Source organism: Canis lupus, chromosome 17, assembly GCF_011100685.1.
Source record: "Canis lupus familiaris isolate Mischka breed German Shepherd chromosome 17, alternate assembly UU_Cfam_GSD_1.0, whole genome shotgun sequence".
In the NCBI taxonomy this organism is placed as follows: Eukaryota; Metazoa; Chordata; class Mammalia; order Carnivora; family Canidae; genus Canis; species Canis lupus.
The window spans coordinates 52,641,856-52,657,250 of record NC_049238.1 but is presented as its reverse complement, the minus strand read 5'-3'; the positions used below and the strand labels follow the sequence as shown (position 1 = coordinate 52,657,250).

At 34.4% G+C, this 15,395-nt stretch overlaps 1 protein-coding gene across 2 annotated transcripts in view; it reads left to right on the top strand.

The window, feature by feature from the left end:
- Window positions 1–13,713, top strand: part of TRIM33 (tripartite motif containing 33) — a 113,350-nt gene extending 99,637 nt beyond the window's left edge. Inside the window, exons 13-20 of one of the 2 annotated variants that reach the window (XM_038561827.1) lie at window positions 428–491; window positions 3,137–3,296; window positions 4,349–4,698; window positions 6,455–6,578; window positions 8,297–8,371; window positions 10,081–10,233; window positions 11,661–11,711; window positions 11,791–13,713. In XM_038561827.1, coding sequence (XP_038417755.1) covers window positions 428–491; window positions 3,137–3,296; window positions 4,349–4,698; window positions 6,455–6,578; window positions 8,297–8,371; window positions 10,081–10,233; window positions 11,661–11,711; window positions 11,791–12,003 — 1,190 coding nt within the window. In that variant the 3' untranslated portion in view covers window positions 12,004–13,713. The remainder of the gene's footprint in view (window positions 1–427; window positions 492–3,136; window positions 3,297–4,348; window positions 4,699–6,454; window positions 6,579–8,296; window positions 8,372–10,080; window positions 10,234–11,660; window positions 11,712–11,790) is intronic. The other variant, XM_038561828.1, reaches the window with a different exon arrangement.
- Window positions 13,714–15,395: the final 1,682 nt, after the last annotated feature.

Here is a 15,395-nt window from a genome sequence, read left to right as displayed (position 1 = left end):
TAAAAATGTGAGTTTCTCATGAGATGCTTCATTAATACGGCTTTTGAGTTGTAGAATTTTTAAGGTTTAATATAGTTATTCCAGGACGTTTAAAAGAAAGAATAATTATTAGGAATCTAAATAGGAGATTTACCAGATGACTTGGGGTGGAATGGCAAATAGCTTTCTCTTGATCTGGTAGTTTTCATTGATTAGATAGTATTTCTCTGAGGAGGATTCTGAGAATCCTATTTGGACTTAGTTTGACAGAAGCTGGTTGATGCCTGCCCTGCCAAGGGTTACACATGCCATCCCTGATTTGACATGAAGGCTAAGTCTGATTTCCAAGAATTGCTAACTTGCATTATAGTAATCTTTAATTCTTTAACTAGTAGGTAGAATTATGAATATTACCTGCATTTATACTCATATTTTCATTATTTTCCAGGTTTATCCAATTCTCACACACCTGTGAGACCTCCTAGTACCTCTAGTACTGGCAGCCGAGGCAGGTGAGTGTTAACATTATTAATAGTTTTCTTTTCCTTAAGAAAAATTTCAAAAGGTATTTAAAAAAGTAGAATATTACATTTAACTTCTATCTTAGCACCCAGCTTCAACAGTTACCAAGTTATAGCCAGTCTTATTTATTCTATACTCCTATATATTATTCTCCCCTGGCTTGGATTATTTTGATACAAACTTCACAAGTCTTATCATTTTACTTGGACTATTTCAGTATATATCATTGAAAGAATTTTATTTTTTATATTTTTAAGAATTTTATTTTATTTTAAAGACTTTATTCATGAGCGACACAGAGAGAGAGAGAGAGAAAGAGAGAGAGAGAGAGCAGAAGCAGGCTCCATGCAGGGAGCCTGATGCGGGACTCAATCCCTGGACTCCAGGATCACACCCTGGGCCAAAGGCAGGCTCCAACTCGCTGAGCCATCCAGGGATCCCTCATTGAAAGAATTTTAAAAATTTTAACCACAGAACCATTATTACACCTAAAAAAAAGTGGTATAACCACTTTGGTATAAACCAAAACACTAATTCTTTAACATCAGTAGAGATCCACTTGATGCCATACATCCCTTTTTAAAAAAAGTGGTTTCTTTGAATCAAACTCAAATGAACTCTATACATTGCCATCAACAGATATATTGAGGTCAAAATCAGTTTATATGTTGAAGAAATGTATTGTTTCTCATACAGAGTTTTCCTAGCTTGTCATTTAAATACACTATGTGCTGTTTTTTTTTCCCCTGTATATTGATAATTTTGATCATGAGGTTTGATCCGATTCAGGTTTAATCAGGGGGAAGATGGGATAGGAAGAATATTTCATTGATGGTGGCATGTGCTTCCATCAGGGACACATAATGTTTGGTGGTTTTTTGTTCATGATAGCAACCATTAATTGATAATTGCCTAGCTTTTTTTTTTTTTTAAACTGGTTGAAAAACAATTTTTTTTTTAATTAAACATTTTTTTAAGGATTTTATTTATTTGGGAGACAGAGAGTAAGAGCAAGCAAGCCAGCACATGCCCTGGGGTTGGGGGAAGGGCAAAGGGAGAGGGAGATGCAAACTTCTCCCTGAACAGGGAGCCCAATGTGGGGATCAATCCCAGGACTCCAAGATCATGACCAGAGCCAAAGGTAGATGCTTAACCGATGGAGCCACCCAGGTGCCCTGAAAAATAATGATATTTTAATTATTGTGTTATTTCTTCGTTTTGTTTACTAATTTAGAATATTTCTGAAAAGAGAAACTTTTCTGTCATCAACTATTTATTTGGATATAAGAAAGGCATAAGAGATTATTTCTCTTTTCATAATAATGAGTTAGTTCCTAGCACCTTCCAACAGTGACCAATGAGGTTTTTTTATTATTACCTTTATGAACTCATATATTTAGGGGCACCTGGGTGGCTCAGTCAGTTGTGAACTCATATATTTAAACATTTTATGTTATAAACTATTATAGATGTTATTTTTACTGATGGGTTACTGATTGTTTCATCTTTGGCCTGTCAGAGCTCTTTCAGTTTAGCTCCTTAGTCCTTTGGTATAACCTAGGAGTCTTTGAAAGCTTCCTTTATTTCCCGTTAAAAAATGATGTTCCAGGTTAGTCTTATATATTTCCTGCCTCAGGACTAGAGCCCACCATTTCTCTTAAGAAATCCTGATTGTGTTAGTGAGGAAATAGTGCTTGGAGACAGTCTTCTGGGCACTAGGGGCACTCATTGCTGCTGAATTGTTTCTCCTGCCTTTTTGATGGACAGAGCTAAGAAATGGAGGTGGTGTGTGGAGTGTTAACAAAATAGAATAAATGTTGACTGATTTATATACCTTAGTTTGAATAATTTAGTACAATGCAAGAAAGATTTAAGCTACATACATTTTTTAAAAATTTGGTTGTATGAGTGCATTCTGAAGACTAGTGCTATTAAATACTTGCATGACTTTTAAATTATACTTTAAATAATCAGTACTTTTAGAAGAAAAGTACATATTGAGTGAAAAAGGTGTTCATTCTCAGTAGCAGTACAGTCTTACCAGTTATTCATTTCTCTTGCCAGTGGTTTTGCTTTGTGGTCTAGATAGAACCAATTAGTCATATACCTGTTCTCTTAGCCTATTATTTTGTTAACTCAAATAAGGATGGCTTGAGTTGTTGATTACTTGTTACCCTCTTCTTCCAATTTCCTGCTCTCAAAAGCCAAAATAGAATTTCCTTTGAGGAGGCTTCACAAACTACTGTTATTAATGCTTCTTTTGTGGGGTGGGGGGTGGGGAGCGGGGGGCAGAGAAGAATCAAAACTACTTTTACAGAGAAAAGCAATTGTTGACATTCTATATTAACTAGTCTGGGAAAATGGTTATTTACTAGAGTTCTTAAATGATTTAGTATAAATGCCTCACACCATAAAATATGTTTTCAGGGTCTTTTGAAAGTTTGATCTATGTTTTAAAAGAATTTGAAGCTAAGCTTCTATCATACTTCTCTTACCTACATTATGAAGTGTCTTTATTTTCTGGAAAGTTAATATATTGCTTCTTGTTTTTACTTTAATGAACATTATTTTTCATATAATTGATTTCACGTACATTTTACGGTCAAACATATGTGACATTTTTTGTTTTTATTAGCTGTGGGTCATCAGGAAGAACTGCTGAGAAGACAAGTCTTAGTTTCAAGTCTGATCAAGTTAAGGTCAAGCAAGAACCTGGAACTGAAGATGAAATATGTAGCTTTTCAGGAGCTGTGAAACAAGAAAAGACAGAAGATGGCAGGAGAAGTGCCTGCATGGTAAGTTCCCACTGGGGCTGTCAGGGATTTAAGGAGGCCACTTCATGAATTCTTCCATTTCTGCATATTAGACTGAATAGTGGCTCTATGGACATTTATTAATTTTGGATATTTATGCCTGGTATAAGTCAGATATCTCCTTCTGTAATTCAAGTTTTTCCTCTAAGTATCAGCTGTAATTTATCACAAAAGATTTAATTGTATTCAGGAGTCATTTGAAATGATCATTTAGTTTGTTATTGGTTAGTATTTTTGCCACGATTCTAAATCAGGTTCTATTTTGTTTCGACCTTATTAATTAACTCAGGAATCACATTGAGTCTCAGCCACAAAAGATCCTTGACTATTTTCCTGGACCTGTGAACTCAGAATTAGGGCTGCTGGCATGAAAGAAGTTTAATGATCAAAGAGTTTTGTGATGGGATGATTGTCTTTGGCTAATGAATTACTATTTTAGAGTTTTCCAGATTGAACATTTTATAAAATTTATAATATAGGTGAAGGAAGGCCACCCCCATCTACCTACCCTGGCAGTAAATCTTGAACTTGATTTTTTCTTCTTGCCCAGGCTTGGGTGTCATATTCTACATGGTTGGCACATAGACATTTCAACTTGGAATATTAGCATGTGTAATACAGTATATGTAGATTTAGAAAGCAGAGGGATTTAGCCTTGTGTTTAGAGTAGTAAAATGTTAAGTAGGCAGAACAGCATTTCTTAAAAGCTATGCAGTAGATTCTTGTGTGAAAAATAGGGTCTCATAGTCACTTCTTTGTAGGAAAAGTATAACCCTATGCCCACTTTCCAATCAATGTGCTTAACATTTTCTTACTATCGAACTGAACCAATATTAGTGTGCTCTATAAGATCATACATTGACATGCCTAATAGTTTTGGGGTTATTTTCATTCCTTTATGTCACTAATGTCATTTCCAAATTAATTTTGTCAGTATATATGTTTGTATATTGACATAATTTTTAAGTTACACTCACACTGCATACAATAAGGATTAAATGATTCTTCAAGAATTTGTCCTTGTTTTATTTTAGTTGAGCAGTCCTGAGAGTAGCTTGACACCACCTCTCTCAACCAACCTGCACCTAGAGAGTGAGTTGGATGCATTAGCAAGCCTGGAAAACCATGTGAAAACTGAACCTGCAGATACAAATGAAAGCTGCAAACAGTCAGGGCTCAGCAGCCTTGTTAATGGAAAGTCCCCGATTCGAAGCCTTGTACACAGGTCGTCAAGGATTGGAGGAGATGGCAGTAGCAAAGATGATGACCCAAATGAAGACTGGTGTGCTGTCTGCCAAAATGGAGGGGATCTCTTGTGCTGTGAAAAATGTCCAAAGGTCTTTCATCTAACTTGTCATGTTCCAACACTTCTTAGCTTTCCAAGGTACTGGTGAAATAATTGATTTTTTTGTTCTTCTTTATTTTTATAAGCTACAAAAACAACAACAACAACAACCACCCATAAAATCCTAACCAATGCATAGTATTTCTATCAGACAGGGACCCTATTACTCCTTTGATATTATTTTCTAGAGAAACTAATAGCTGAATGGTAAAATGTCCAAGATCTAAGTAATACATGAATGATAAAAAATAGACTATTTCCTGGCCTTCGGTTTATATTTAGTGTAAGCAAAGTAGATAAAACTCTAAATTATGAGAGGCAGAGGTCTGGGATGTTGGAGAGATTAGTTGATTTCCTATTGATGCTGAATTTTTTTATCTTTTGCAATCAATCTTAATAGGGTCTACAGAAATTTCATTTAAGAATTCTATTCAGTTGGAGACAACTCTTTTGGATCTTACCACAACTTACTTTTCTAATGTTTGAAAACTCTCAAAAGGCATTTTAAAGGAAAAAAGTGTTTTGTAAAAACACCTTCAACATCTTGAGTTTTTTAGTTACCACTTCTTGACCACTGGAAGCAGTTAATTGGTAGTGCTAGCCTGTAGCACTGTGTGCACATTTCTTATTTATCAAGTTGTATCCATGCCATTTTATCTCTGATGCATTTCAGAGACTATTTTTCCCCTTCCTAAATTCTTACCCCAAAATTTCCTTTTAAGTGACAGTAAATGATGTTCTTGGGAAAGTCCAGCTTTTATTTGCCTATAGATAAAACATTCACATTTCCTCTCAGATTCCTGAGAAGCAGTGATTTTAGTTGAATAAATGCTACCCTTTTTGAATAATTCAACCTTTTGAATAATTAGAAAAGTGGTAGATATATATATAAACAGTGCCAGAATATTTTTCTGAAGAAATCATAATTCTTACCTAAGTTTTAAGAGAGGTTATTAGTCATTTGGCAGAGATGTAATAAGGGCCTTTTTTTACTTTACTCTTTTATAAAAGAAAAGTGTTTGCATTATGATGTTGTAATTAAGGCTTTTCATATTTTTCTTTCCTTTGGGTAGTAACATCTGCTGGAATGTTAGAATTTTGCCACTGAATTCTTTCTCTCAAAGGCTGATACTTTGGAAGGAATTCGAACTGTTGGCACAGACTAGTACAATCTCTAGATTTAGAATTTCTTTATGGTCGGGGAGAGGGGGAGAATTACTGGGAATGCACCATTTTGGAATTTACGGTTTAATGGAAATCCTGATAAAAACAAACCATAGACTAAACAGATTTAAAAAGTAAGGGGTATATATACGTGTGCTTGCACTTACAGAGGTAGGTGTATATTTTTGGCTTTGGCTAGCCATGAAGAAGAATGGTTTTATTTTTGGCATATTCAATACATGCCAAACCAGCATGGGATACCCGAGGAATTCCATATCCTGTACTCTTTTCTTCTTCATGTGTATGGGGTCATTGTGAGGTAGTACTGCTGTTGACACTCTTATGCCACAAGTACTGACTATCAACTTTGTGTTATGAAGAGATCCTTTTTGAAATATAGGGACACCAGTTTTATAAAGTTTTCTAGAAAGTAATTGACGAGTAGGAAAAGTTTTGGGAAGCTTTTCTCCTACAGCTTCACTGTATGAGATCTGACAGGAATAGACCCTCTCTTTCCCTCAAAAACTGGGAAGGAAAGAAAACAAACTGGAGATTTACTTCTGGAGAACTAGCTTCTCTAGAGTGAGTTTTGTTAGAATTACACGGACTAATTGCCTGTTTTCCTCTTTAGTGGGGATTGGATATGCACATTTTGCAGAGATATTGGGAAACCAGAAGTTGAATACGATTGTGATAATTTGCAACATAGTAAGAAGGGGAAAACTGCACAAGGGTTAAGCCCCGTGGACCAAAGGGTAAGTGTCAGAATAGTTAGATTTATTATTAGGGATTCTGTAGTTGCCTGGCTATGTACCTCCAGACATCTAGCTTACATCTTAGCTTCCTCATAATTAACGTGTCCCAACCAAAAGCTTGATTTCAAAAATACATAAATAATAAACAAATAATATAAAAAACTGCACTCTTCCTCTACATTTCCTATCATTATAAGGTATCACCACTTATTTCTATTGCTCAAGCCAGAAATCTGTTAGAAATAAAAGAATCAGGAATGACCAAAATACGATTTTCTTACTTCTCCTCACCATCACCTACTGAGATAGCCATTATAGTTGTTCATCTGCACTATCATAATAATCTCTTCACTCGGATTCCCTGAATTTACTCTTGCCTCTTTAAACTATAGTTTTCTATACTGCAGAGCCTGATACAGGGGCTCGATCTCACAACCCTGATGAGACCATGACCTGAGCCAAAATCAAGAGTCTGATGCTCAACTGACTGAGCCACCCAGGTGCCTCTACATAGTGTTCTTTTTATTTTTCTTTTTATTTTTTTTTCTTTTTTTCTTTTTTTTTCTTTTAAAAATATAAATAAGTCTGTCACTTCCTTGCTTAAAATCCTCCAGTAGCTTTCTGTCTTTAAAAATGAAATCCAAAATCCTCTTTGCTTTCTTTCTTTCTCTCTCCCTCTCTCTCCCTTTCTTTTTTTCTTCTCTTCTCTTCTTTCTCTTCTCTTCTCTTCTCTCTCTCTCTCTCTCTTCTCTTCTCTTCTCTTCTCTTCTCTTCTCTTCTCTTCTCTTCTCTTCTCTTCTCTTCTCTTCTCTTCTCTTTCTTTTTTTCTTTTTTTCTTTTTATTCATGAGAGACACACAAAGAGAGACATAGGCAGAGGGAGAAGCAGGCTCCATGCAGGGAACCCGATGTGGGACTCCATCCCGGGACTCTAGGATCATGCCCTGGGCCGAAGGCAGGCACTAAACTCCTGAGCCACCCAGGCATCCCTCTCTCCTCTTTTCACTCAGATTTCTGCTGAGCTGGTCTGTAGTCTCAACTCCAAAAACAAAATCTCTGCTCTGTGATCATTACAGTTGTGTTTGGGTCTACTCTGATGTATATACTTGCAAAATCCCTGTCTACTATCTGTTTAGAGTGTACAAACATATTAAAATAAATTTAAGCAAATGAAAACTGTAAATGTAAAATGCATTTCAGCTTACTTCTGATTGTATAAAAGAGTTTTAGAATTATATTGAGAAGACCGTTTTGTCTAATTTTGGACCTGTGTGGAGTCATTTCAGGAAAAGAAAGAATATATGTCCTGCTTGCATCAGAGCATTACAGTGAATAACAGCAGCAATGATTTATAGATTACTAGGATTACTATAGATTACTAGGATTATCTAGTAATCTATAATTTTCATACAAAAATGCTATATGTGACTTTTATGACTCATTTCCATTTGTACAAATAATAGATAAATTACCTTAGTCATCATCTAAGAACAGAAGCACTCTGATAAAATTCATTTAAAGCAGAACAGAGGTCTCAAAACTAAATGGGAAACAAGACGATTTTCTTTGAGTGTGTGTATTTAGTTAGATAAGTCAATATATAGGAGGCATATGTTCAGTTTATTGTAGTAATGCTTTGTAGTGATAAAGTTCTCTTTCTCAAGAGTCTTATTAGGGGAAAAAACATCTCATGAGTTTTCCTTTCTTTTTTTGGGCCAGAAATGTGAACGTCTTCTGCTTTACCTCTATTGCCATGAATTAAGTATTGAATTCCAGGAGCCAGTTCCTGCTTCGGTGAGTTGTTTACTTTAGGACATTTCTGGTGAAGAAGGGTAGTATAAGACTTAAGAGTGTTGGCTCTGCCTTAAGACTTCTTATCTCAGGCTTCTTGAATAATCTCAACCTCTCCAAGGTTCAAGTTTTCTTTTCTACTATTATTTGTTATCCCATTTTGGATATTCCAAGACACATAGGATGGATACCTTTATAGAATGCTTTAGCACAATATCTGATAATGTTTTAAGTACTTACTAATCTGAAATTTTATTAGGGCTCTATAGATGTGAGATTAACTTGTCAAAATCGCAGTTTGTTTTTTAAAGGTTTTATTGCTGTCATGAAGATTTAATTTCAGTGTACCTTTTCACTTTTAAAATGGACATAAGGGATATAGGTGTAATGGAAAGAATCTTGGACCAAGAGTCAGAAGACTTAACTTCTTCTCCCAGTCCAGCCTAATAACTTTGGGGAAATTACATAATTTTCTACCTCTACTTTTTTAAACATACAGTGGGAGTATTGGACTAAATTATTTCTAAAATTCCAGTTCTGTGATTCTAGGCTCAGTACCTTGGGGAGAAAACAATCTCTCTATGTAAGTATTAATTTGAATAAAAATATAAAATTGAATCTTTCACACTGGCTATTATCTTATGAAGATAAGTCCACTTTTATAAAGAATAGTCAGGGTTAAGAAAAGACTGAAAATTTGCAAGTCCGTGCTCTTTGTTTATCTTAAAGGAGACTTTTGTAAAGAATAAAAGCTCTAAAGCCCCATACAAAAAAGGAATATCGGGTGCTCACTGCTTCATAAATGGAATGAGAATAGGCTATATACATTTGCTCACCATCAGTTGCTGAATTAAAATACTGTTTAATACCAAACCTGTTATAGAATATTAAATAGTGGACTTGTTTCCTGGGTAGGCTCAGAAATGAGTTTTAAGCACAAAAGGCCTACTGGACACAAGGTGTTTTATGCAAATAGTAATCATTTGATACTAGGAAGTTTGTCTTCAAATTCAGGGACTTTACAGTAGAAAATAACTTTCAAACATTTCTTTTCATGAACTGTTTATATAGCTCTCCAAGTTCATTTGTTTCTCAAGGATACAAATTTTTGGCCAAAAGTTGGGGCCAGAACTTTCCCTGGCATGATCACTATTAAAGGGTTAATACAATTTTACTTGTGTTATTTATACTCTTTCTCCCTCTGTTGTTTTATGTCCAGAGTTCTTTATGATATAAAATTAATAGCCTCTAAAAGATAGCATTCTACTAATAATACATTTAGTTCTTTTTATTTTTTCTTTCCTTTTTAAAAAAAAAACTCCCTGGCTGTCATAAAACTATGATGAGCCAGTTGTGTCCTTAACAGTAGTCATTGGCTACCCTTGCTGATTGTGTTCTTTCCAAAGCTCTTTACCAAAGATGGAGCTTTGGGACTTTCATTAACCATTTAGACTGCCACATATTCTGATTATAGTATATGTGCTGCCGAAGCGAGCACTAGACTGCCACATATTCTGAATATGATTTAGTTTTTATGATAGATGATTGGACATAAGATTTAAAATACATTTACTATACCCAAAATTTGCAAGCAGCCAACTCAATAATTAACATATGTTGTTTTCCAAAATCAATATGCTGTGCATTTTCAAATAAAACAGTTTGGCATTTTTGGAGAATCCTCATATATCCCTATTTATTTGTTTCTTCAGATACCAAACTACTATAAAATTATAAAGAAACCAATGGACTTATCCACCGTGAAAAAGAAGCTTCAGAAAAAACATTCCCAACACTACCAAATCCCAGATGACTTTGTGGCTGATGTCCGTTTGATCTTCAAGAACTGTGAAAGGTTTAATGAAGTATGTTAGCTTCCAAACTATAAAGTCTTGGATTATTAGTTTTCGGTTTTTGCTTGTTTTTGGTTTTTTTTTTAAATCTTATTTTTCTTTCCAAAAGATTTTTCTAATTTGACTCAAAATTTTTTTTTCTGCTGCAGTTCTGTCAAAAGTAAAATTTGATTGCATCGCAGCTCTAAAGAAGTATGTTTACTGTGTATAACTTGAAGTATATTGGATATGCCTTTTTGAATAAGTTGAGGGTTGAGATACACAAGTATAGAGAGTAGTCTGTAGTTAAGTATATTTTGTGGGAAATGATTATAAACAGCTTATATTTGATAGGGTACATTTAGAAAAAGGATTTGTACTGGTTCCTTTGATTTTGTTTTTAATGTAGGTTAATAATATTAGTCTATTAAATGTAGAACCCTAAAATCATTAATCTCTGGTGGCTCATCTTGAATCATAGGCCAGAGTATATAATGTTAAGTTTTCTGATCTCAGCAATAAGACTTTCATTAATTTTGGTTATGTATTTTTTGAGGATAAGGATGGGCTATCCTTGAGGGAACATGTGATCTATAACTCCTTCAAGGAAATTTTGTTTTCTTTGAGAAAAGGCAAGTCTCCTGTGGTTAAGGAAGATTTTCATTTTTCTAGGAGAAGAAAATGGAATTGGATAAGAATCTACAGAATATTTAGAAAGATCAAAAGCGTAAAAGATCTTCTTTATTGCTGATGAAATTTGGTGCCATATGACTATTACTAAAAGCATGTTGAATCATTTAAAGTATACTCATAGCTACCTCTGCAAGCATCTAGGTGATCTTTTTAAAATTTGGGGAAAAAAATAATCTTTATAGGTTAAATGTATAGTGTAGTAGTATACCACAGAGAGTATAGTAAAACCTTACTTACTTGAAGTTAAATTGATACAGTCCTAAGTTTTTTGTCATATTTTGTAATCCAATTAGATTATTTTCAAATAAATGTGCTTTTGTGAATTGTAGCTAACATTTGCAAGGAAGACACATTTTATCTGCGTTAGTGATAGTTAAATAGTTTATGGTTAACAAATTGCCATACAGATAGAATTCTGATAAGTGGTTTGTTGATGGTTTGGTAGTTTTTAAAAAAGCAACATTTCTTAAATGATTTATTTTTTGGTCTTAATTAGATTGATGTATTCACTTGACCTCCATTTCAGATTGACTTTACTAATTCAGAATTTGAAACCATTCTTGAGGTTTCACAGTAGCTTTAGCAACAGAACGTTGTAAAGAAAGTAGTTCCATGTTCCATAGAATTTTAGAAAGCACTTGATCTGGTTATAGCAATTTGTTCCCCCTAATATGGCTGACTTTCGTCACCAATCCTATGCAGTTTCATAACTTTAGAAAGGATTATAATTTCCCTTTTTTTTTTTTTGACTCTGGTATCCTTTTTAGATGATGAAAGTTGTTCAAGTTTATGCAGAAACACAAGAGATTAATTTGAAGGTAAGCTTTTCAGACCATGCAAACTTGGTGAAGGAATATGCATTACCAATAGGTGAATATTCCTATCTTTTGCTTGCAGGCTGATTCAGAAGTAGCTCAGGCAGGGAAAGCAGTTGCATTGTACTTTGAAGATAAACTCACAGAGATCTACTCAGACAGGACCTTCGCACCTTTGCCAGAGTTTGAGCAGGAAGAGGATGATGGTGAGGTAACTGAGGACTCTGACGAAGACTTTATACAGCCCCGCAGAAAACGCCTAAAGTCAGATGAGAGACCAGTACATATAAAGTAAAATGACATGAACTTAAATAATTGTTTTAAAAAGAGAAAGAGAGAGAAAAGAAAACTTTTTATTTAAGTGTTGCTGGAATATCCTGCCTGCAATGGGCACCTCCTTGACGAAGCTGATAGCTTTTACACAGTATTAGATTGAAGTAATGGACAGAAGTCACTTCTTGCGAAGAAAGGGGGAGAGAACTCTATTTGCAACTTTAAAAGTAAAAAACGAAAAGTAAAAGTGAAATGATTTGAAGATTTCTGTTACTAAAAAGGATGGTTCTTTAGAATGGCAGATGTTGGTGATCATGTGGTATTGATTGCTGCAGGATGCTGGTGTACAAGTAAATACTTGAAGGTCATGTCGTTTGATAAATTGTCTCTTGGACAAGAGTGCACAGCTATTAAAAACGACTTCCATGCCTCCCCTTCCACACACATACATACCAGTTTTTTTTCTAGGTAAAATCAAAGTTGCTCAGATTCCGCTTTGATGTCAATGCAGATGTGCATTGAATCATGCCATTATATTTTTTCTCCCTTTGATGCTGTTGGACCTTAGTTTTTATATTGGTTTAAAGAACTCAACAGTAGTTTTATTTTCTATTTATACCTGGAGTCTAGGAAACATCATTGATCATCATTTAATCAATTTTAATGGTCTGCTGAAATAAATATGGTAACTTTTCAGTGGCAGATCATATAGTAGTCATTTCCAGAGAAACACTTCCATGGAATCGCACTTCCCAGTCAGATCATTTAATCATAAAGTTACTCCCATCAAAGGCAGAATGTTTGTTTCAAAATTAATCTAGTTTTCTGTACATTTAAATTTGATTGAGAAGGTGACCACTGGCTCTTATCCAGTCTTCCTTCATATCAGTTTTCTGATAGACCACTATTGGCAAACAATAATCTGTCAACTACCAAATGTGTAAAATTTTCTGTATTTCACTTTGTCTTATTTGTAAATAGTGAACTAAAACTTCTGGCAGATCAGCAACATTTGCTGAGCCTGTTTTTTAAGCTAATGTGTATTCTTACTAATGTTCCTATCAAGAATGGATTTGTAATATATGCTGTCTATTTCTAATGTTCACATTCATATTTTGAGGTTCTATCTTATTTTAATAGAGAACAGACTTCTCAGAAAATCTTCAGAAGCAGCTTATTATTAAATATCAAAACTATTAAAATAAACCCGGTGGGGTTAGATTACTCATCTGTCCACCAAGTGGGACATTTGCATGGACTGGGGGCTTAACGGACTTAGAAGAGGCCTGTAAGTAAATCCTGAAAATGAGCCAATCCCCACTTGAATGGTTACTGGAGTAAACCCACCTTTACTACCCTGAGTTCAGCCCCTGAGACAGGTAAACCACCTTGGCTTGGTTTCATTTTTCTTCTCTTCATTTGTGATGCTCAGATCCAAGATGTGTGTTCTAGACTGTGTACAGGCTTCTCTTTTGTTGGATTAAAAAAAATTTAGTCCTACTTTTGTATGGACACCTTAAAATATAAAGTGACCAAAATAGAAGACTTGCCATTAGATATTTTTCAGACGTCAGCAGATTTGTGGCAAATCGTTTGCCTTTTTAAAACTTCAGCTTCTGCAGTTCGGACAGTAGACTACTCAGTAAAAATTATTTGACATAATTGTCTAAGGTAAATATTTTTTAGTGCATATTGAATCAAATAAAGTGCTCTAAAGAAATTATTATACAAATTCCTTTGGGTTTTTCTTTTCTTAACAAGTGTTGGGGGTAAACATGAATATTATTCAGGCCTTCTGATGGTGTATGTAAGTGGTGTTGATTTTATTACAGCTGTTGACTAACTTCATTCTGTGGCTTCTTTTTAGCTTCTTGTTATAAGTTCAGCTTTAAAATTTACACCAAACTTTTATCATTTTACTCAAATTTCAGGTACGTAAGAAGAATTTTCTTAAACGAGGGAGAGAATCATTTTAAAATGCTTTATTTATGTGTATTTCCCTCTTTACCACCACATTTATGATTTCAGTTTATCAGGAGTCATATCTAAGGGCACGTTTTGGAAAGCACTGAGTAGCAGTATAACTTCCTTTTGTCAAGCCATTGATTTCTAATATTTTACACTTGCTCTTCAGATGAATCCTTTCATGATTCTTAGAAAAAGTCTTATACATAGGTTCTATCCATGGGGGAGAAATTAAATTTTAAGTAAATATTTATTTCTTGATATTTGGGGCCTTAAAAGATAGTGTTCCCTTTCTATGTGAGGTGGAATTCTTTTTTTTTTTTTTTTTTTTTGAGATTGGTTTTTGAAAAGCCACTTTATTGTCAACGTGTAATATGCTCCATTTCTCTTAATAGAAGACAGTTCATACTACTGAGAATTTACTATTAAGTAAATAGCTGTCAACCACCCTTAAATGAGGGTTTAGATTTCACTGAAGCTTTTTTTCTTGTACACTAATCACTGTGTTCTTAAGCTGATTTGTTCAGCCACTATCTAATATAACCGGTAAAAAATATAAAAACTTAAATTGGTATTCAGATATCTTCATGTTTTTCTACTAGTTTATTTTTCAAAAACAAACATTGAATGTCAATTCCTGAAGGCAATTTAATTACTCTTTGTTAAAAGGCAGTATTTTAGATTTGGAGATGTTAAATTTTTTTTTTCTTAAAGAAGAGTGCAAAGTTTTGTAGTACTTCAGTTCCCATCGCCCATTAGAACACTAAGAACAAAGTGTTCCTCAGTCTGTTCTACTGGCCTTTATTTGTATTTGTTTTAGCACTTGGTTCAGCTGATTCACTGAGTAAAAGAATTGTTTTGCAAGGTGAAGCATGTAGTATTCCAAAGTATGGTAAGATTATAGGTCATGTTCTATATAGAAATATCAGATCATGACCACAGAGAGATGATAAGGCATTGGATCCCCTGTTGAAATTTGTCTTTTTGGAATCAACAAGGTACTTTCTGACTTCTATGTCTTATATAAGGGAATTTGAAATAATATTAGTTAATTCTCACTTTTTGTTGTAATGGTTTTTGAGATTTTTAGTTAATCCAAAGAAATAATGCTTTTAATTAGAAGCAAAGGTTTATAGTGTACAAATTGTAGGTTTATCAATTACCTCAGCAGGTATCCTGCCATGTAATTATTAGTGATTAGTATTAGTAAGCCAGTAGATTTAGGTCTTCTGACTGTGCCCTTGGATTTTGGCCTACCGTATGTTATTCAGCAATCTCTTAGTATCCAAAACGGGAGTAGATGCTGCGGCCCCCTCTTCCTTGGCCTTTTAAGTCCCTTACCCTTTTCCAATGAACAACACAGGAAATAGAAAAATCTCATTTCTTGTTGAAGTCAGCACTGCTTATTTGCATACTCAGCATTGGATCGGTGAGTAGTTTTATAAAATC